Below are 23,012 nucleotides of genomic sequence, written 5' to 3'. Positions count from 1 at the left end.
TTTGCCCAGAAATGGACTGGTAGCCAGTGTAGCTGTTTAAGCAAGGGGATGACATGATCCCTGTAGCCAGCCCTAGTCAACACTCTGGCCACAACATTTTGCACCTACTGCAATTTCCTAACAGTTTCCAAGGGCAGCCCCATGTAGAGCGCATTACAATGTAACCAATGCATGTGTCACCATAGCCAGATCTGGCATCTCAAGGAATGGGTGCAGTTGGCACACAAGTTTTAATTGTGCAAATGCACTCCTGGCCACTGCTGAGATTTGAACATCCAGGCTCAGACTGGAGTCCAGGAGCACATCCAAGCTGCGAGCCTGAGATTTCGGCGGGGGGGGGGGGGGGACCCCATGCAGCACAGGTAACATCCTTATTTTCTGATTTGCCTTATGACTAACCAGGAGCATCTCTGTCTTGTCTGAATTAAGCTTCAATCTGTTTACCCTCATCCAGTCCATTACTGACAGCAGACACTGGTTTAGTACAGAGACAGCTTCCTTGGAGTCAGATGGGAAGGAGAGATAGAGTTAGGTGTCATCTGCATACTGGTGACACTGCACCCCAAAACTCCGGATGACCTCTCCCAGTGGTTTCGTGTAGATGTTAAATAACATGGGGGACAGAACAGATCCCTGAGGCCAAGTAGTCAAACAAGCATCCCCCAATACCACCTTCTGAGTCCTTCCCTCCAAGAAAGACCGGAACCATTACATAACAGTACCAAGTCCCATCCTGGAAAGGCGTTCCAGAAGAATACCATGGTTGATGGTATCAAAAGCTGCTCAGAGATCCAGCAGGACCAAGAGGGACACACTCCTCCTGTCCAATTCTCTGTGTAGGTCATCCACCAAGGCAATCAGAGCTGTCTCTGTTCCATAACCAGATTCAAATGGATCTAGATAATCTGTTTCATCCAAGAATCCCTGGAGCTGGGAGGCCATGTCTCTGATGTATGCTTGTGTTCAGTTATACACTGTCAGTTGTAAGCATCATCATCATCATTATCTTAAATTGTATTTCTTACTCACCTCTCTCCATTTCAAGAGGGGGTACAACGTAGATTAAAACACATAAAACACATTTTAACATAGATTAAAAGACATTTTAACTCATTGGTTAAAACACATAAACCAAGGACCCGTTAAAATCATTCAACATAACATTTAAAATAAGCTGGCTTAAACTGTATTTAAAATTGACTGGGTATGCCTGCCAAAAGACATAGGTCTTTAATACTGTTTTTTTTAATTTTATTTTTAAATGTTTAATTCAAACATTACAGTAAAATTTCTAAAATAGTCAACCTAGAGGACATGCAAAACTTTGTATTATTATTATTATTATTATTATTATTATTATTATTATTATTGTTCATATTATCTAAATTATCTTCTAGTACAAATCTTTCACCCACCTACATCTTATTTCCACTTGCCTTACAATATTCTATAACTGGGAGCCATTCTTCCTCTATGACATCTATATCTTTATGGTTTATTTGAATAGTCAATTTAGTCTTTAATACTGTTTTAAATTCAGATAGTGTATTCAGCTGTTGAATCTCTCCTGGCACGTTATTCCACAGTCTAGGAGCAGCAGAGCTCTTTGATAGAGATAGCTAAATATTTCACAAAACTACAAATACTAGAATTCCATACCACTGAGCCATGACAATTAAAGTAATGTCAAACTGCATTATTTCTGCAGTGCAGATACCACCTCTAGCTGCTTTGAAAAGGTTTTTTTGCTGTTGTTGTCAAAACCAACTCCTCAGTTAAACTTTCCTTTCCCATCACCTACATCCTGAGGCTGCTCTGTTAAAGTTAAAATGAGGTTATTCTTAACAGCAGTTAATTAACCAGCCTAGTTAATTTCATAGAGGTGAAAGCACACTGATTAAAGAAAGCATGACATTACAGAGCTGTTCTTTTCTTTTTAAGCTAGCAAAGGAATCTCAGGCGCATTACAGACTGTCCCTTTGGGGCAGCCTGTAGGTGCGCCTTTCCCCGGTGTATTGGGTCCTCAGTGGCCAGAATGGCAGCCGCTGAGGCCCCGATCTGCCACTTTCCGGGCCATGGGGAAGCGACAAAAGGCCGCTTCCCCACAGCCTGGAAAGGGGTGTCCTTGGGGCTTCAAGCCCCAAGGACAACCCGCGGCGGCGGGGAGGAGGAAAAAGGGGCCGCTTGGCCCCTTTCTCCCTTGCGTTACTGGGTGCAGCCATCTGAAGGCTGCGCCCAGCGACGCAAAGCAGTGACGCAAACCAGGAAGGAGCTCCGAAATGGAGCTCCTTCCTGCTCCACGCAAAGGGCGCATTAAGCGCCCTTGTGTGGAGTGACAACATCACATCCGCGCCGCCCCGTATAGAGGCGGCACGGTCGTGACGTCGTCATGGCGGCCCCCATGTGGAAGGGACACTGCCATTTTGTATGGACTCAGTCCGTACTAGGGTTAGGGGGTGCGGAAGCACCACCCCTTTCTAACCCTAGCACGGACTGAGTCCGTACTTAAAGGCCCGTTTGTAACAGGCCTCAGCTTCCATGCCAGGCTTTTAAAAAGCTCTCCCAATTAAATTTTACAAGTTGTTATATGGTATGCGGCTATTGTATCAAAAGCACCTACCAAATAAGGCCCCTGACATCAGTGGTGACACATCTCCTGTTTTGAATGTTTTAGTACTGTGTTTTTAGAGCAGATGCATACAACATCTTTGAAGCATAGAATCACATTCCCTTAGGGGAAAGTGGTACAGGATTAAGATAAAAGAATGTAAGATACATTAATGATCTGTCAGTAAGTCAGTCTGAATGTATGATCTAGGCTATGTTGTTCCAAAATGCTTTAAATATGCAGAAAACAGTACATAAAATGAGACAAAAAGTAGGACTGGATTCCTTCAGTGGAATCCTGTAAAAGCATAAGACAAGTTGTACTGCATCAGACCAAAGGCCTATTTGGAGCATTATTCTGTTCCCACAAGTGGCCAGAGAGATGCCAGTGGAAAGCCTATCAATAGGACATTAGCCACAGAGATAGAATCAACTTTATTTTTAACTAAAATCTGCCAACAAACATGAAAAATAACACAATGGTCCACCAACTGGAAATGATCAATATACATTCCTTTCCCCACCAAAAAAAAAAAAAAAAGGACAGATAAACGAGTGCAGCAACTACAGGACCACTCCATGAATTTCCCATGCAAGCAAAGTCATATTCAAAATTCTGCAGGAAAGACTGCTACCATATATGGAGCAAGACATTCCAGAGGTGTAAGCTGGGTTCAGGAAAGGAAGAGACACTAGGGACCACATTGCAAACATAGATGGATAATGGAGTGTGCAAAGGCATTCCAGAAGAAAATCAGCATGTGCTTCATAGCCTACAGCAAAGCCTTTGACTACATAGATCACAAAAAGCTATGGAGTGATCATGATTGTCCTGATGTGTAACCTATAATAACTACCATCAGAACAGAATATGGAGAAACAGAATGGTTCCCATTTGGAAAGAAGGCCAGACAAGGTTGTAATCTATCAACCTATCTATTCAACTTGTATGCAGAAAATATCCTATGCACAGCAGGTTTAGAGATGGAATAAGAAGGGGTGAAGATTGGAGGAACATAAACAGTCCAAGATATGCAAATGATACCATTCTACTAGGCAACAACATCAAAGACCTGAAACAATTACTAAAGAAAGTCAGAGAGGAAAGTGCCAAGGCAGGCTTACTGTTGAATATGAAGAAAACAAAAATATGTAATGACCACAGAGGAGTTACAGAAATTCAATCTAAACAATGAGAAAATTAAAATAGTTAAAATTTCCCATACCTTGGCTCAACTATTTATTAGAATAGGGATTGCAGTCAAGAAATCAGAAGACTAGGAATGGAAAGGGCAGCTATGAAAGAACATGACATGATATTGAAGTGCAAAGATATAAAACTGAACACTAAAGTTAGAATTGCCCAAGCCATTATATTTCCCATCACTATGTATAGATTGAGACCAGGACAATGAAGAAAACTGATAGAAAGAAAAACAAATAATTTGAGATGTGGTGGTGTAGAAGAGTGTTAAGGATATCATGGATGGCCAAAAAGAAAAATGTGTTCTAAAACAGATCAAACCCAAACTCTCCCTGGAAGCCACGATAATTAAATTGAGGCAGACATACTTTGGACACATTGTGAGAGGGCAGGGCTCACTGAAAAGACAATAATGCTAGGAAAGATTGAGAACAGTAGAAAGAGAGGTAGACCACAGACCAGATGGATAGACTCAATCAAGAAAACTATACCCCTGAGCCTGCAGAACCTGAGCAGAGTGAGTAAGGACAGAGGGGTTTGGGGTATTTTATTCATAGAGTCACTATGAGTCAAAGTCAATTCAAATTGAATTTGATGGAATCCCAGTTTTAAAAGATAGGAACATGGAGGCATCACCAGAAGTTCTTTTCTCTGTGTGCGTGCGCGTGTGCGTGCACTACAGAGAGAGACTGAAGTGGCATTCCCACTTGGCTTATAAGAGACAGAAAAAGTATGAAAACAGATCAGTTGATCAACAAGCCTTGGAATTCAGTTCACTGCTTGGAATTTCATGTTCTGTGCTGTAAATATACTGCTCTGTTTAATGGCTCACTCTCCCATCCCTGTTATGTCTGGAATATGTTACTCTCATTTTGGGAGTCCTGGCACATAAGGAGATAAGTTTTTATTCAGGCTCATTCAGAAATGCCAAGTCATAGAAAACCAAGACTCCTACTAAAATCTTTTTCTATGTTCCACAGTAGCTATTTTACGAGTAAACCTCTCAACTGTGAAAGTGCAATATATGAGGTAGAGAAGTGCAGATCTTCTAACTGTTGTGATTCTGTTATTCCACCCATTTCCTTCAGTATTATAGAATCTATTGGCTGGTCTCGCACATTCTCCTAGTATAGGTTGTCTTATTGTTGCCATACACCTTGAAATAATGATAAATGTGTCTCTTATGTTATGGGGAAATGGGGGAAGGGAATGGAACTTCATGGCCCCAAAGAATGTTGATTCATCTTTGCAAGAGACTAATACCTAAGGTTTTCCATACAGGAAGAAATAATAGACAAAAAGGTAATATATGAATGACTTTCAGTTGAACTTTTCTCTCTTCCTTGCTGTGGTCATACTGAATTTTCCTATTGGACTAAATCATGTGTTGTTTCCTGAATGCCTCAGCTTTTTTACAGATTTAAGTTTCCCTTTTTAGTGGTTCAGATCTTATTTATTTTTATTTTTTATTTATTATTTAATAATATTGAATTATTATTTAGAATAGATCTTAGTCTGTTGTAGTAAAAACAAAATGAAACAAATGTGTGTTCCTGCATGCAAACATGCGTGCGCACACACACAGAGTGCTGTATCACCTGAAAGCCAAGGTGGGCAAAGGGTGACTCATGGATTGCATGTAGCTGCTCAATGTGGCATTCCCAACACACCACACATTTTAATTTTTAAAAAAAAAACTCTTTGTGTTCTCCTATGCAGGGGTAATTTCCCATGTTTCCACCTATTTTAGGACTGAGGAAAGTTTTCTCCAAACTGGATATTTTCCAAATTTGAAATATAACCCAGCCACCCTCTGCCAGCTAATAAAGGTTAGGAGTAGGCAAAGCATGGCAAAATTGCCCCCTACAGCACACAAGGGCTTTCCCAAGTGAAAAATAATTTTTAAGTGGTGTCAGATTGTGGGGTGCACATAGCCCTCTTCAGTCTAGGGGCAGGCGACTGTAACCTTCAAAGTCCTGAACATTTCCCAACCAAGTCTTAAAGACTAATACATTTATTATGGCACAAGCCTTCACGATTATAGTCCACTAAATTGAATCCATACAGTATTATAATGCATTTCTGTTCAATGTAGGTAAATCTGGTGCTTTCATTGTGAGTTTCTGAAGGGGCTGCCCCTTGTATCCCTTATTAATTTAGTTACCTCTGCACTGCATAAATAATCCTATTTGATACCACTTGGCTCAGTGCTATCAAATTCTAGGAAATGTAGGTTTGTGCAGCATTTAGCCTGCTCTGTCAGAGACCACTGGTGCCACAACAAATTACAATTCCCAGAATTCTATAGCACTGAGCCAAGACTTAAAGCAGTGTCAAACTGGATCATTTCTGCAGTGCATATGCAGCCTGGGGTAACTAGAAGTTCAGTAGCAAATGTCTCTGAAGAAATCAACCTTACCCATATCTACTTGGAGGTTAATGTGTTTATTTCCAAGAAAGAATGCTTAGAACTCCAGCCATAATGTTTTTCTGTAACATGTAAATAATTGAACAACACATAGAGGAATCTGGATAGGTGCCAGGCAGAAACACGGGGTGTATGTTCCTTTTGAAGGCACCAATGACTATTTCCTGTAAACAAGATTTGCTTATATCAAGACACAGCTAAAGAATTGCTTGTCCAAGAGTGCTAGAATAAAAAAGGTAGTTATACTCTTGCAAGTAAGCTTTAATATGAAGAAACACGCATGGAATGCCTACGTGGCCATTTTGCTATTCAGGCTGAGGGCAAAAATAGGATTGTGATGTGACCCAGAAAATCAGTCATATGTAGGTCTTTTTAAAGAAGTCATCTTGTGACTATCATTAACATCAGCTGGAGCATGTTCCCTTCAAAGATTTCTCAGACATACCATTTATTTCTCCAGATTTGTTCCTCCCATTTGAAAGAACAGCAAAAGCATTTATAAGGAGCCCTGCCTGTGTTCCTGATTTAGGCTTGCATTGGGGTGTCCACTGTCAGCCGTAATACACGTACTGTTTCTCTTCCCATGAAAGAAATTGGTAGGCTTAATAGGTGTATATGAGGCTGCCTTGCTAAATATAGCAAGACTTCAGCATTTAGGGAATAACACATCATTTCACTAAATATTATTTATACAAATTACAAGATAGCCAAAATAGTGGGACCGAATGGAGTTTTGGATTTGGCATCCATTGAGTCCAGGCTGATTCAGATCTGATTCAAAACTGAAATTCAGTAGATAGATTTAAGGCTTTGTGCTACCTATCTTTGCGATAGGTTTGCCGATATGCATGCTGCTTTTCTTTACTGAGAAGTGCTCTAGCAGAGAGCAAGGGATTGAAAGAGAGACAGAAAGAGAAGAGAGGTTTCTTTCCCTTAATTCCCATAGTTATAGCACTTTTATACCACCTCAATTGCCATGGCTGCCTCTGATGGAATCCTGAGTTTTCTTGTTCAGTGAGACACTACTGCTTTCTGGCCAAGAATTATAAATACAAATTACACAAGAAAAATATAAAAAGAAAGAAGATTAAACACACTAAACATAGATTGAGATAAGACCTATACCCATGAGAAGCCAAAAGTGGGAGTCCAAAAGTGGAGGGAAGATAATGGGGTAATTCCACTAGTACTCAAACAACATTAAGATAAATGTGTGTGTGCGTGTGTGCGTACGTGCACACAGGCATGCACATGTACACACACCTTCAAGTCACCTGTCAATGTTATGGGGATCCCATGAATTTCATATGGTTTTCTTAGTCAAGGAATACCTAAAGGTAGTTTTGCCAGTTCCTTCCTCTGAATTATAGCCTATAGCAGTTGGTACTTATTGGTGGTCTCCTACTGAAATACTAACCAGAGCTGACCCTGCTTAGTTTCTATGATTAGATAAGATCAGGTGCCTTCATGGCATTTAGGCCTGCTTCAACATATGTGTGCCTTCAGTTAGTTTCTGACTTGTGGAGACACTAAGGTGACCCAGTCACAGGGTTTTCTGGGGCTGAAAGTGCGTCTTACCCAAGATCAGTGGGTTTCCATAGCCAAGGGGGGAATTGAACCCTGGTCTCCAGTGTTGTAGTACAATGCTCTATCGACTACACTATGCTGGCCCTCTCAACATATACACTCTTACTCAAATACACAGAGTAAGGAAGGAAAACACTAGATTGGACAAGACTCAGGAAAGAGAGAGATTAAATTTTTGTTAGTGGTAGAATGAAGTAAGGAGCAGCATGAGGTACAACACACACACACACACACACACACACACACACACTAAGGAACTTATTGCACACACTTTTGCCCCCAATCTGGGCACTGGCAGGGGACATGTGTGGCTGAGTGAAAATGCATTTTATCCCATGCCATACTTTCCTCAAGGCATCCCCATGTCATCGCTCGGCGCTAAGCCATCCCCGATCAGGACTCAGGAGTGTGATTTTGTTCAGCCGGAAAGCTTCCGTCTTTCAAAATTCATGCACCTGAGCCCTGATCAGGGACTGCTGAGGGCCAGGCAATGGCATGGGGACACTTTGAGGAAAGTATGGCATGCGATAAAATGTGTTTTCACTCGGCCATGCACGTTCCCTGCCCATGCCCAGATCGATGGCAAAAGTGTGTGTGATAAGCTCCTAAAATGTCACCAGATTCCATAAAGTGTATTCAATCATGTTTCTGCTGCTAACACAACTAACAAAAGTATAAGAAATGAAGGATACTTTACTGGCACTTCCCTAAAGCATTGTGAATGTGGCATTTTTGTGAAATACTTCCCTCAACTTGGAAGCTAGAACTGTCAGTGAGCAAAGTCCAGGTCTCTTCCTTGCCCTACCCAGCCCCTGGTGTTTTCCGTATATGGTGCTGTTCAGCAATATTTTGGAGACACAGTATACTTTTCTTTGTTCTGTTAAAGGGGTCCGAAGCAATTGGGACCTGTCTACTAAAATATATAGCCCTTAGCACAGCATGTGCAATTATTCAAGACTAGAAGATTAGAAGATCTCATTTATCAGCATTCAGCAGTGAGAGTAGGTAATTTATAGCCCAGTCCCAGTCCATGTATATTTAGAAACAAATTCTATGGTGTTCAGTAGGAGTTACTTCTAAGTAACGGTATACCTTGGGCAGATTTTGTATTAATCAAAAATTGTTATTTACTTTAAAAACATCTACTTAGTTGTATTCTTCTGTACAGGTAACACAAAAAGTTAACAATATCCCCTCCCTTTATCTAGTGTAGATACATTTTTAAAGACCAGGAACCATTTTTAAACATTTTTTAATAAAAGAAGGAATGTTAATGTTCATGGGTTTTGAATACTAAATACTTTATGAAAGAAAGGTAGCTAGAAGATTAACTGATAATACATATAGATAAGGAAGAAAATGTTATGACATTTACATGTATGTCTTCAGTTTGCTGGATGGGAAGCCAAACTTTTTGGTGTGCCTTTTGTAAAGAAAGTATAGGAGGTCATATTCTAGTCTGATTTGTATGAGTGAATACTCTATTGAAAAGTAAAGTCTGTAGTGTGTATAGATGGTGTGTAATATTTATAAAGATAATAATAATAATACCCACACGGCCAGACAAAAAGCAAACTGCATTAATGAACACAGATATCAATAATTAAAATCAATATTGTTGTCAGTTGCTGTCAAGTTGAATGAATGACTTTTATTTACGGCACATTGCCAGCTCATACAAACAGCAAAAATTAGCAATCACAGTTGTTCTTGAACAGTGACAACCCATGAATGAGAGACCTCCAAGATGTCCTGTCATCAAAAGCCCTGCTCATATCCTGCAAACTCAGGGTTGTAGCTTCTTTGATTGGGTCTATCCACCTGTAATACTGTCTTTTCCTACTTTATCCCATTTTACCAAGCATTATCATATTTTCTAACAAGGCATGTCATTTTAGAGAGCCAGCACGGTGTAGTGGTTTGAGCATTAGAGTACAACTCTGAAAACCAGGGTTTGAATCCCCATTCAACCATTGAAACTCAAACCTTGGCAAATCACATTCTCTCAGTCTCAGAGGAAGGTAAAGGCATAGCCCCTCTGACCAAATCTTGCCAAAAAATCCTGGGCTAGCTTTGCCTTAGAGTCACCAGAAGTCAGAAATGACTTGAAGGCACACAACAGTAGCAATATATGAACTCATGATATGGTCAAAATACAATAGCTACAATTTGATCTGTCTTCTAGGGAGATTTCAGGGTTGATTTGATCTAGGATCCATTTATTGGTCATTTTAGCACTCCATGGTATCTGGAGAACTCTTCTCTGGCACCACATTTCAAATGAGTCAGCTCTCTTCACTGTCCGGTTTTCACGATCACACATAAAAATCAGAAATATGATAGCATTCAGAGGTACTGTATTTGGTATAGTAAGTACATTTCTATATCACTTATACTTAAGCACTCCCTAAGCGGTTTACAATTCCCCCCAACAAGCTGGGTACTCATTTTAGCGACCTTGGAAGGATGCCAGATTGAGTCGACCCTGAGCCCCTGCCTGGTATTGAACTCACAACCTTGTGCTTTGTGAGTGAGTGGCTACAGTACAGGCATTTAACCACTGTGCCACCAGAGCTCCATTTGTACACTTAATGATCTTATCTACTTCCTTCATAGCTGCCCTTTCCAAGTTTTCTTCTGATTTCCTTACTAAAATCTCCATTTTTATTCATGACAGAGCCAGGGTACAGAAAATCTTTGACTATCTGAATGCCTTCATTATCTTCTTTAGAACTGTGTACATTATCTAGTCATTATTTTTGTTTTTTTAACATTCCAAGTGAACCTGCTTTTGCAATTTCTTCCATGACTTTCTTCAGTAGTCCTTCCAAGTCTACTGTTTCTGCAAGTAGTAGGGTGCTGCATATCTTAAATTGTTGATATTCCTTCCTTCAATTTTCATGCCACCTTCCTCCAAGTCTAACCAAGCCTTCCATAGGATACATTCAACATATAAATTAAACAATTAGGGTGATAAAATGTGGTTTTGTCTGACCTCCCCTTGCCAACAGAAGCTATCTTGTTTCTCCAAGTTGTGCCCTGAAAGTCCACACTGTAGGTGTTGTCCACATTATAGATTATGCATCAGGACAATCAAATGATATGGCACACCCACTTCTTTTAGAGTGATCTATAGTTTTTCATAATCTACACAAAGAAAGGCTGTGCACCATTATCCATCATACATTTGCTGTATGATCCCTAGCACCTATTATTTTTCTGAATGCAAGCTGGCATTTTTCTTTCCATATAAGATAAAAATAGATAATATTCATAACATGATGGGTTCTCTTTGCTGCAGGACCACTTCTGGTCTTTTTGAATGTTTGGGTGGGAAGAAGCTAGTGTTCCTTGACACTGTTTTCCTTTGCTCCATTTTTTAAATCCTTTGTTACATGCCCCTAAGTTTTACCCTTGACTTATCCATGGAGTATATCAAAATCCATACTTTTGGCCCTAAAACCTGCTCTTGACATTATTATTATTATTATTATTATTATTATTATTATTATTATTATTTCCCACCTCCCTGCAGATCGAGCCGGGATTACATCAATAATAACACAATACATATAAGAATACAATCAATAAAATTACATTACTATTAATTCAATAAAATAGCTAAATTATCATCTAAAATTCATACACTCATAATCAGAATTGGAGTCTTTTCTTAAGAGCTCTTATAAAAGATCAGGTGGATAGGCCCACCAGAAGAGAGGCTGAATTACACATGAGTATATACGGTCATTCATATTGGAAGACAGTTGTAAAACAAGCACTTATTCACCCAAGTGAACCTGTGCTTACTTTGCTAACTCTCTCTGGTTCATATAGAAAAGTACATCTTTTTGTGGGAATTGTGCATTCACAATAATCTGACTAGACTCACCAATTTCTCACTATAATAATGATGGAAAGATCTGTCCAGCAATTTTGAAAAAGTTATACAGAAAATACCTTCAGGGAATTTATTACTTCCCATGTAAGGGTAACTTTTAAAAATGTATGTTTGCTTGTTTTTCTGTGAGGTGCAGTAAAAGAACTGGGGTTTTATTGCTTGCAGTTAGTCACTTATAGCATTTGAAGCTGTAGTCCACTAGAGGGAACTGCAGATGCTTTGAACTGGCAAAGCTGAAAAGAAAGGAGACTGCAACTTCCAGGCAGCCACAGAACTTTGGCTTCATAATCAACTCTTTGTTCCTTGAACGGAAGCAACACTAAATCATAGAAGGCAAGCATGTGTTTGCCAGCTACCATTTCCGATGATTGCTCTTACAGTTTCCGAATCCCCTCTGTCCCACCTCCCTGATCTCATATCCTTGCCACCCCACACCCTCCGCCCACATGCCTCATTCTCCCTGTCCTCCACCTTGTTTTCCTGAACATCTCCACCTACTTCTCCTGGCTGGTGTGCCTTGTTCTATGGCCCTTCACCCTTTGTCCCCACCTATTGCTTGTCTCTCCAGTCTCCAGCTCACTACTCAGCGGGTACATACACCTGTCCCACCCTGATCCACCCCTCCCAGCCCATGTAGTTCACCCAGCCTCTCCTTTGTCCTGAAATCCACACCCTTCCACTCTGAGTTCTCCACCCCCAAAAATCCCATTGTTGTAATTCTACTAATCTCTTCAGTTGTGTTACACATTTGACATACTGATCCTATCCTGTCCATCTTAATTCCAGGGATAGTTAACTTATAAATTATAGAATCATAGAATCACAGAGTTGGAAGAGACCACACGGGCCATCCAGTCCAACCCCCTGCCATGCAGGAAATCCAAATCAAAGCATCCCCGACAGATGGCCATCCAGCCTCTGCTTAAAGACCTCCAAGGAAGAAGGCTCCACTACACTCCGAAGGAGTGTGTTCCACTGTCAAACAGCCCTTATGGTCATATGAGGTAAAATAAATGAAAGTGGATGTAGAATGAGCAAACAACATAGCACCAGGCTCCATCCTGACTTGCATGCATTCATTTTAATGCATGCAAAGACACCTGCACACATATGCACACACATATTTTGGGTCTCTCTGTGAGGCTGCATTTGACTCTCCTTTCTCCTATTTCTTAGCCTTCCCTGGACCTGAGCTGGGGATTGATGGGAAAGTTTTTGGCTTGCTGTTTCTGGAGAATGAATCACAGCATGCACAAGTGAAATGGGCAGGAGGCAGCAAAACTTTGCATTTTTTGTCCCCACAACAAGCAATTCAGAGAACCTGACAAAATTTAACAACAAGCCAGTTGAATAATACTGAGTGTACTTTCTGCACACATATTCTCATTTTACCTTACGTTGCCCCAGTGATGTAGGTTTGGTGTCACCCAATGCAGTACCTCATGGTGTCACCCCTTCATTGACCTCCTCCAATACCACACTATACATAGGGTTGCCATACGTCAGGACCTCCAAACCGGGACAAATGTAGGGCAAAATTTTCAAATGTAGGACACTTTTTTGTGTGTCCTACATTTGAATAGGAGCCTCATTGAGGGGAGGCTTTCCCTCTCGGCCTGGGCCCTGGCCTCGGTGGCGGTGGCAGCAGAACCCAAGCAGGGAGGGAATCCTCCCCTCAGGGAGGCTTTCCCTCCCGGCCTGGGCCCCGGCCTCGCTGTGACGGCGGAGCCCAAGACGGTGGTGGCAGCGGCACCCAGGCGGGGAAGGAATCCTCCCCTCAGCCCAGGGGTGGGGGAAATCCCGGGGGGCGGGGGCAAACCGGGGCGGGACCATGCGGACCCACCCCAAACCGGGAAAGTCCCGCCCCCAGGTGGGATATGGCAAGCCTAACTATACAGAATCCTTAGTAATGTTTTTGTACTAATGTTACTCATTAATTGTAATGCCTGTATATCACTGAATGTAATGGTAATAGTTGTGACATAAACAACTAGCAAAATTAAAATTTTACATTTAAATTACAATATCATATGCACAGCCGAAATGCATTTACATATACATATACATAGTTCCATGTGGTAGAATTCAAAGATATAGCCATATTAGTCTGTAGAATCATTATGTATATAGACCTTGTAGCACCTTTGAGTTCTGCAATAAAGAAGTTGGCAGCATGAGCTTTCATAGACTTCAGTCTACTTCCTCAGATGCATTTCAATTAGCTTCATGTGGTTAAAATGAAAATTTGGTAAAATATGATGTTTTTAAAGATTTTTTCAAATTAAAATTAAACAATTAAAAAAAATTAAAACCTGTGGCCTTACCCCTTCACCTTATCTTTTCAGCATTTTAAAGGGACACAGGTGAATACCACAACCATTTCTGCCAAAGGCAGATGTTTGAGGAGCAGTCTCAGCTGGTGCAGTCCACATTCCCTGTACTCCCTAATGACACCACTGCATTACCCTCTCCAATCCTATCCTTTGGCCTGGCTCTCTTCATCCCTGTTGTTGCATGTCCCTCTAAATTTTCCTTCAGGACTTACTCTCTTTCTCAGATGCACTACTGAACTGTATGGTGCAGTACAGACCGCCTGAAAACGGTGGTCTGCTGGTGCCCATTTTAAGTTATGGGAATGAAAAGAGAAAGGAATTAAGCAATAACAACCCTAACGGAATAATAGACATGACGCAAAATAATTTATAAGTAACGGATGACGACAGAAAGAAAATGTTGTACACCCGTTTAAATCACGCTCTCAAAATAGAGATATCTAGTGTACAGACATATATATATCATTTTTAGTTTTGTCTTGTTTGTTGGTTGGTTAATGACGATTAAATGTATCACAATGTAAATATGTTTTATATGTTTTATATGTTTTATGTTTCTGTAAATTTTGTATGTCTTGTTAATCATAAATAAATACAAAATAAAAAATAAAAATGGAGGACACAACCAACTAGGAGTCAAAAACATTAATTGTTTTTTAAAAAGGCACACAACAGTAGAATTCAAAGATATGGAAATGTCATACCTGAGTCCTGACTGAATGATGCATCTGAGGAAACAGACTTGTCTAGGAAAGCTCAAGCTGCCTAGTTGCTGCTGCTCCGCTGGAGCTTGGAGGAGGCCTAGTCATAGCGGCCTCCTTTTTTGGGGCCCAGCTGGCTGGCCGGTCCCCTCATGGATTTGCCATGGCCGGAGGAGGCCACGGCCAGAGCCCCGACCATGCCACCGCCTCCAAAGCCATGCTGAGGCCGGAGGAGGCCACGGCCAGAGCCCCGACTGCGTTGCCACCTCCAAAGCCTCGCCGAGACCAAAGGAGGCTGCAGCCAGCGCTGCCTCCAATGCGGACAGGGCAAGCAGACCGGCAGAGCCTGGCCCCTGCCCAGGCTCCTGCACAGTGTGCTTGCCTTTTCCATTATAAAAGGAGAGGGAGCCTGGAGCTTTGTGTGGCTGTGCCTCTGGCCAGCCACGGGTAGCCACCTGGGAAATTAGGGCAAGCCAGTTCGGGACTGTGCAAAGCCCTAAAAACCTGGGATAGTCCTGGTTGTTCCCGGGATATGGCAACCCTAGTTGGGGTGTACTTTGATTGTGTCTTCCTGAATGGCAGGGTATTGGGCTGGATGGCCCTTGTGGTCTTTTCCAACTATAGAATAGTATGAATATAAGAACTCTGTTCCTAACAACTTGATAGTTTTTTCTTCTGTAGAGCCAGCATGGTGCAGTGATTTGAGTGCTAGATTAAGACTCCAGGAAACTAGGGTTCAAATACATCTCAGCCATGGAAATCCCATGGGGCGGCCTTGGGCAAGTCACACTCTCAATTGCACATTTATTGATCTTGAACTTTAAAATAACTTAGGATGCTCCTTACTGTTGTCTTGGGTATTTGTTCAGAAGAAATATTTTGAATCAGCCTGAGAATGGCAACTACTAGGGTCTCACGGCTTTGCCTCACTTCGCTGGATGTCAGGATAAGAGGAGACATCTCAGTGCAAGAGCACTGCCCTCAAAAGACAAGTTAAAGAAAAACACCACTCTACGTGCAGCTGATTCCCATTGGTTCAGGCTGCTTTGGATCTGATGCTGCAGATTCTACAGAGACTTTCTATCTTCCTCTTCCTCTTTTGCTTCTTTTTTAGACTTATATTTTTCATTTGATTGACATGCTCTGAGCAAATGTAATTAATGCTTAATGTATCATACTTAGTGGCATCAGCAGGCCCCTGATGACATCACTGTGCATAATAACTATGGAGATTATTGCACATGTTTTTTCCCCCAAGCTGGGCATAGGGTAGGTATGGGTGCAAATGACTTAAAAACAGATCTTTTCCTACACCTCCATACCTGGGAGAAGTCCGGATCAGGTACATGATGCCTCCGAGCTTGACAAAAGCCATGGGCTATATGCAACCCTTACAGACCATTTTGCAGGCTCTGTTATCCTCATCTATCATTGCCAAAATGGTACTGCTGGAATGGTGTGCAGTGCTGCAGTTGCTGCTAGAAATGTGCACCTGAAAATTGTCGGTAGTAGAGCCAAAAAAAATGGAAAAACTCCCTTTCCTTTCCCTGTAATCCTCACTACCAGAACCAATTTCCTTCTTGACCCTGACCCCAAGAAAGTGGCCACTCCTGGCTTAACCCTTTCTTCATCATACATAGCGTCACACATTGTACAATATCTACATAGATTGTAGTCCTAAACATACATACATGGGAAACAGGCTCTCCCATTTTTGGTGGGACTTACATCTGCACTGATAAAAGCAAGGACCTCCTGCATATAAATGACAACCCTCGTGTCAATAATTTTCTTAAATAACTAAAAATATAACTTTTTTTTTTTACAAAATAATGTGACTCTTTGCTTTGTGTTGATTATTTTGTGATAGGTCTGGTGAGAGAACCATTTTCCCAAACATACACAAGAAATGTTTTTAAAAAATACATAGATTTGGGGCCTTTTAGTCTCTAATACAGTCGGCCCTCTATATCCATGCATTTTTTTAGCCACAGATTCAACCATCCATGGTTTGAAAATATTTTAAAATATATAGATTCCAAAAAGTAAACCTTGATTTTTCCATTTCATATAAGGGACACCATTTTACTATGTCATTGTATGTAATGGGACTTGATCACCTACAAATTTTGTTATCCACAGCAGGTCCTGGAGCTAAACCCAAGCGGAGTCCAAAGTCTACTGAATATCCAAGAGTGAATTTCTGAATTTTCTTGCAACTGTATATATGTTATAGAATGTAATATTATGCTCTATCTATGTGTCCACCACAGACCTTACAGCTTTTAGTATAGAAACATACAACACACTTTTAAAAAAGCAGGAGGGAGTCCCTTTTTACTTTTGGGGAATAGCCTTGGCAATCAGCAAACATTGCTTACTTGAGGCAGAGCAACTCAAAAAGCTTTCAGGGGAGTTCAGTGGCCAAGCTAGAGGAACTGTCCCCTTTATGCTTCCCCCAAATGTGTGGTATTCCATTCAGCATCAGCAGTGTTAAGCGATGTGCAGGAAGAGTATGTGAAGGAGTAGCTGTCAAATCCCCTCATGTCTGGGTGAAAACATTTATGATTCCTGTGCAAAACAGGAAAAGGAAGCCATTTGGTCCAAGCATTCAAACTTGGTATTATTTTATTTATTTATTTCTATTTTTTTATTGCAAAACAATTTTGTCCCCCTTCTTCCTGCCTGTTTGTCAACAGATGTATGCTGGAGGGAAGCTACTCTTTGGGAGCAATGTTTTCAACGGATACAGCTACAGCAAGAGGGATCTGCTGAAGCAGATCAACCAAGTTTGCCTTGAATGCAAGATGGGTCACTTCCTGCCACCGAGTTTCAAATTTAGGTAAAACAGGAAAAGCAGAGGGAGGAAGAGATGGGAATGGGGAGAGAGGAGAGAGGAGGCAATGTCATGCAGAGGTCTCTGTTTGCAATATAAACTGGAAAAGCCAGAGTACAAAATGTCCAAGGATGGGCTGTTATGGGGGGGGAAAACGGTTGTCCTTAAAGTCATTGCTAACTACTATAGTTGAGTAGCATAGAGGAAAACTTAAAAGGAAAATAAAACAGGGATGAGTGGCATATTCATTCTTCCTTGCTGTGTTTCATGTTCCTAAATTTAGGACTGCAGATTTATGAAATATTTAATTTTTGGTTGCTTAATTGCCTACCTTATAGTCCATGTAAAATACTCTCAAAAATCATATATTACCAATACCCATATAAATGGTTGTTTAGTAAATGATAGAAGGGAAAATATGACCAATATTTGTTTTCTAATACAGAAGAGCCAGAATGGCTATTAAACGCAAGTTTAAATCTAATCAGCATTTTTGGAAAGCTGAGATTTAAAAGATGCATTCTCAATTGATTTCAGCTGAGCAGTGTCATCTTCCATCAACTTTGGTCCTTACTGCCAAACGAAAATGTAATCTTTTTCATAAAGAAAGGCAAAAGATACTTCAAAGTCCATCATATTTTGCAAAGAGAAGAGGAAACTAGCTGCCCTGAAACTTTGTCCTCTACCAAATACAGTAATAATAATATTCGGGAATGACCTGGGAAGTAGAAAGAAACATTAGGCAGCACCATGTGAGAGTGCATTTCAATAATTTTAGAGTTTATCCCATACTGTACAATTATATCAATTTGGAATAGGACCTATATTATATTATATTAATTATATTATACATGAAGAGAAATAAAGGGAGGGATATTATCTGTCTTCCACATAAGTCTCCACCACGTGGTTCCAGACCTGAAACCAGAGGATACATCCTGGGGAAGAGAAGGTTAAGATGTGACATAAGCATGTTCAAATATTTGAAAAGGTGTCATACCTGCAGATCGAGCCAGCTTGTTTTCTGCTGCTCCAGAGTCTAGGACATTGAGCAATGGATTTAAACCACAGGAAAAGAGATTCCACCTCAACATTAGGAAGAACTTCTTGATGGTAAGAGTTGTTCGACAGTGGAATGTGCTGTCTCGGAGTCTGATGGAAGTTTCTGAACAGAGGCTGGATGGCTGTCTGTCAGGAGTGCTTTTACTGTGGAGATTATTGTACCGCTGAAAAAAGTGTCTTACTGCTGCTGAATTCAAGCTTCATTTAGGCTGTACCCTGGTGTTATTGCATGGCTTTTCTCCCCAAAATTTCCATCTGGGTACAGCCCAGCTCCAATGCTGGTCCCTGAACTTGCTTCAGTGGCCATTTTTCAAAGTTGGAAAGACCCCAACTTTGAAAAATGGCCACTGAAGCGAATTTAGGGATCAGCATTGGAGCTGGACTGTACCTGGATGGCAGTTTTAGGGAGAAAAGCCATATGATAACACCAGAGTACAGCCCAAATGAAGCTTGAATTTGGCAGCGGTACTACCCTTTTTTCAGTGGTGTGACAATCTCCAATGTATTCCTGTATGGCAGGGGATTGGACTGGATGACCCTTGTGGTCTTTCCAATATTATGATTCTATGATTTCTATTATTATCCTTGAGTCATTGACTGTAAAATTGGGAGGAGATCAGTCCTGATAAATGGGGCCAGAATGTGGATAAAATCCAGCTAATGTGGTAATATAGTAGCATAGTGCCAAAGGGAAAAGCCTCAAAGCACTTTTGGCAGGGAAGAAGCAAATGGGCCCAGTAGCTGCAGCAGGTGAGGGCATTCTCACTACGGATCACATCCAATAATGTGTGTGTATGTGCGTTAGCTGTTAACCTATGGTGACACCATGAATTTCATAAGATTTTGTTAGGCATGGAATACTCAGATGTGATTCTGCCAGTTCCTTCCTCTGAAATATAGCTCACAGTGCATGCTATTTGTTGGCAGTCTCCAATCCAAGTACTGACCAGAGCTGACTCTGTGTAGCTTCAAGATGAGACATCTGGTGTCTTTAGGATATTTAGGCCACCCATAATAATACTAATATTAATCATTTTAAAAGTACCAATATTTATACTCTGCTTCCTTCTAAAACTGTGGCTCAGGGTGGCTTACAAATTCAAACAAGTACAAAACAGTTAAAAGATACAGTGGATCAGCATTGGAATTTAACTATCAATAACATTTTAAAACTAATACCTACAATTGAAAATACTGTGTTAGAATGCGGTTTGAAAAACAATACAATTAATTATTACAATCAATATGACTTTTCCTACAGCACATATGACATGTAGGGAGTTTCTATTATATTATTTCCTATATTCCTCTCTGATTCTCCATACTGTATTTTATAGAGCTTTAATATGTGCATCCACAGTTTTTGAGCCCCTTTAACAAAGAGGCACTAATTATCTGAGCATAAGTTACAGATATATATTTTCCATTGAAAAGATGTGGAACTTATATTTGGCAGTGAGACATTTATATGTTTGGTTGTTTGGTTATTGCTTCTCAGCCCATCCGATTCCTTGAAGCATTGCAGCAGGGCATTAATTGAGGTTTTCAAATTCTGGGCAGGCTATTACTGCAGCAGGAGGAGGGGGTTGCCTTAATTCTGGCCCCAAAACCACACCTTGAAATGAGGTTAGAAGCAAATCTGAAGCCCATGTAGTCAGTATAGGACTAATGATATGTGGAAATCATCACACGCGACTTATCTCATCTTATCCTTGATGGGATAGACACATGTTTAACTGTCAATGATGGATCTTAACTCATTCTCCCATGGCCAGGTGCATGCATACACGGGAAAATCCCATTTTTGAAAAGCCACGGGATAAGCACGGGTTACATATGGTCTGCACATGGGATGCTTATGCCTGACCATGGAAGAATGTGGTAAGATCCGTCATTGACAGTTAAATGCGTGTTTATCCTCTTGGGGATAAGATGGGATAAATTGCATGCTATAATCTCTGTAATCTGTAAACTAGACAGCTGTGTGGCTTGTGCATGTAACAGTAGCTGTAGTTTTGATAGCAGCCCCACATATTTCTTATTCTGTGCCTTCAAGTCATTTCCAACTTATGATGACACTAAGGGGAATCCATCATGAGGTTTGTTCAGAGGGGCTTTACCATTGCTTTCCTCTGAGGAATGAAGAGTGCAACTTGTCCAAGGTCACTCAGTAGGAATTTCCTGGCTGAATAGCATTTTTAACACTGGACTCCCAGAGTCCTAGTCCATCATTCAAGCCACTACTCTGCGCTGGCTCTCAGCCCCACATGTGAGGCATTCATAGTAGACTAATCAGGAGGTAATGAAGACATGAACCAATATGGCCAGAGTAACAGTGAGGCTTCTCCCTTTTAAATTCCTGACCCCTGCTTCTTGTTTTAAATTATTTTTCCTGTCATTTTCCATTACAACAATGATTCTCCATCTGTCAAGGGCCATCATGCCCCACAATATAGGAAGGAAGATTTCTTTTCTTCTTTCCTCCATTGCACTGTGGCCTATATTACTGCAGACAGACAATACTTTTGCCACAGGGAAACATAGAAAAAACAATCACAAGCAAGAAGGAAAGGGTGGAAGATCAAAAAGGAGAAGCTTCAGACTGCCATGTTTCTCACTGTTTTTGTTTAAAGTGTAAAATTGCTCTGAAAGGCATTAAATCTTTCTCTATTCTGCTTTGCACACACACACACACCCCAAAAATATGCCCTCCCAAATTATCTGGAAAACATTTTGCTCAGTTCCAAACACTTTGTATTCCTATGTACACTGATGGGACTAAATAAATAAATTTCCAGTGCCATATTATACAAATGGCAGACATTTTGGAAAAAAAAATTAAGATTAAAACTCACAAACTGATCAGACTGATGCAAGTTCTTCAAATGTACTTAATTTGTCTTGAACTGAGAATAATGCCTCTTTCAATCTATTTATACTCACATAGTCCCAATTATCCATCAGCAACAAGAAGCCATGTGTTCACCTGCCAGCCTTGCACTTAAGAGTGCATTATTTTATGTCGTGTGGGTCTCATTTTCAGCAACCATAGCACTGAACTAGATTTACAGTCTGTTTTTAGGAGTTTAGTAAGTAGGGATAGACATGCATTCAAAGCATGCATCTAGGAGACTGACATGTACAAACTGAAAGCCATTTACCACAGAAAAGCCATGGTTGTTGGTTTGTGTACTATTTTCTGTGGTAACAATCAAGAGGGCTGGAACACTTATTACTCAGGCAACAATGTTAGGTGGGAACAACATGAGTTCAAATTATTCCTCCCTCCCCGACGTATGCATTTGGCTTATAAAGTAGCTGCTGTTGGACTTGAATGAGATTATCAGATTCTGGGTTTTTTCACTGATTGTGTATTGGAATTCTAAGGGTAAGATGTTGCAAATTTAGGAATTACATAATAACTATGTTCTATCAATTTTGAAAGTAGTGGTAATCATTGTGCATTGTGAAGTATATGGGGATGGGAGTTGCCTTTTTGGGTGGCTTGAGTATTGGACTATGACTCTGGAGACCAAGGTTTGATTCCCAGTTTGGCCTTGAAACCCACTGGGTGACTTTGGGCAAGTCATATACTCCCAGCCTCAGGGGAAGGCAATGACGGACCTCCTCTGAACAAATCATGCCAAGAAAACCCCATGAGATGTTTGCCTTAGGATGGCTATAAGACGGAAATGACTTGAAGGGACACAACACACATAGAACAGAGCAAAGTTCCAGACATTTCAAAGTTTTTGAATGCAACAAGCACAATCCAGTGAAATTCTCATGGAAATAAAAAGGGCTCATCTTTGGCCGTGTGAGCTCAACTCCATTGCCATCAGTAGAATTTAGCCATGACAAATTTGGGTGAGAGGGTACCCATAGATTCTAGGAACTGATCCATTCCCTGCTGGTAAAAAGATATCTCTGTGTGAACTGGAAAGATCAGGAAGCTCTTCCTGCGTCACTGTGGTTTGCTTATGATCTTACTATCATTCACTGTGGGCTAAAGTAAGATAAGAGGGGAAGCCAGCAAGCACTGGTGTTCCTTGTTTACAAGCATTTATTCACTCTTATAATAATCTGAATCCAAAAGAAAAAGAAGTGGGATATGGTGCTTTCACTGTAGCCATTTCCCAAAGTCAGAAGCATGCTCTTGGCTTGTTTCATGGGTATTGTAGGTTCAAGATTTTATTTTGGATGTTGACTTTTTTTCATAAAATACACGCTGACCGATCTGATCCTATCTTCAAGGAAAATACTAATAAATATAGTCGGAAATCTCAGCCATATTCTACAGTCAAGTCTTGGCAATACTGTATTTATCAAGCTGCAGTTTTTTTATATCAAATA

At 40.7% G+C, this 23,012-nt stretch overlaps 1 protein-coding gene across 1 annotated transcript in view; it reads left to right on the top strand.

The window, feature by feature from the left end:
• Positions 1 to 23,012, top strand: part of C2H3orf20 (chromosome 2 C3orf20 homolog) — an 86,208-nt gene that overhangs the window by 38,240 nt on the left and 24,956 nt on the right. The window contains exon 14 of the mRNA XM_042453978.1: positions 17,461 to 17,603. Coding sequence (XP_042309912.1) covers positions 17,461 to 17,603 — 143 coding nt within the window. The remainder of the gene's footprint in view (positions 1 to 17,460; positions 17,604 to 23,012) is intronic.

Source organism: Sceloporus undulatus, chromosome 2 (assembly GCF_019175285.1).
Source record: "Sceloporus undulatus isolate JIND9_A2432 ecotype Alabama chromosome 2, SceUnd_v1.1, whole genome shotgun sequence".
In the NCBI taxonomy this organism is placed as follows: domain Eukaryota; kingdom Metazoa; phylum Chordata; class Lepidosauria; order Squamata; family Phrynosomatidae; genus Sceloporus; species Sceloporus undulatus.
This window is presented reverse-complemented; position numbering and strand designations above follow the sequence as displayed.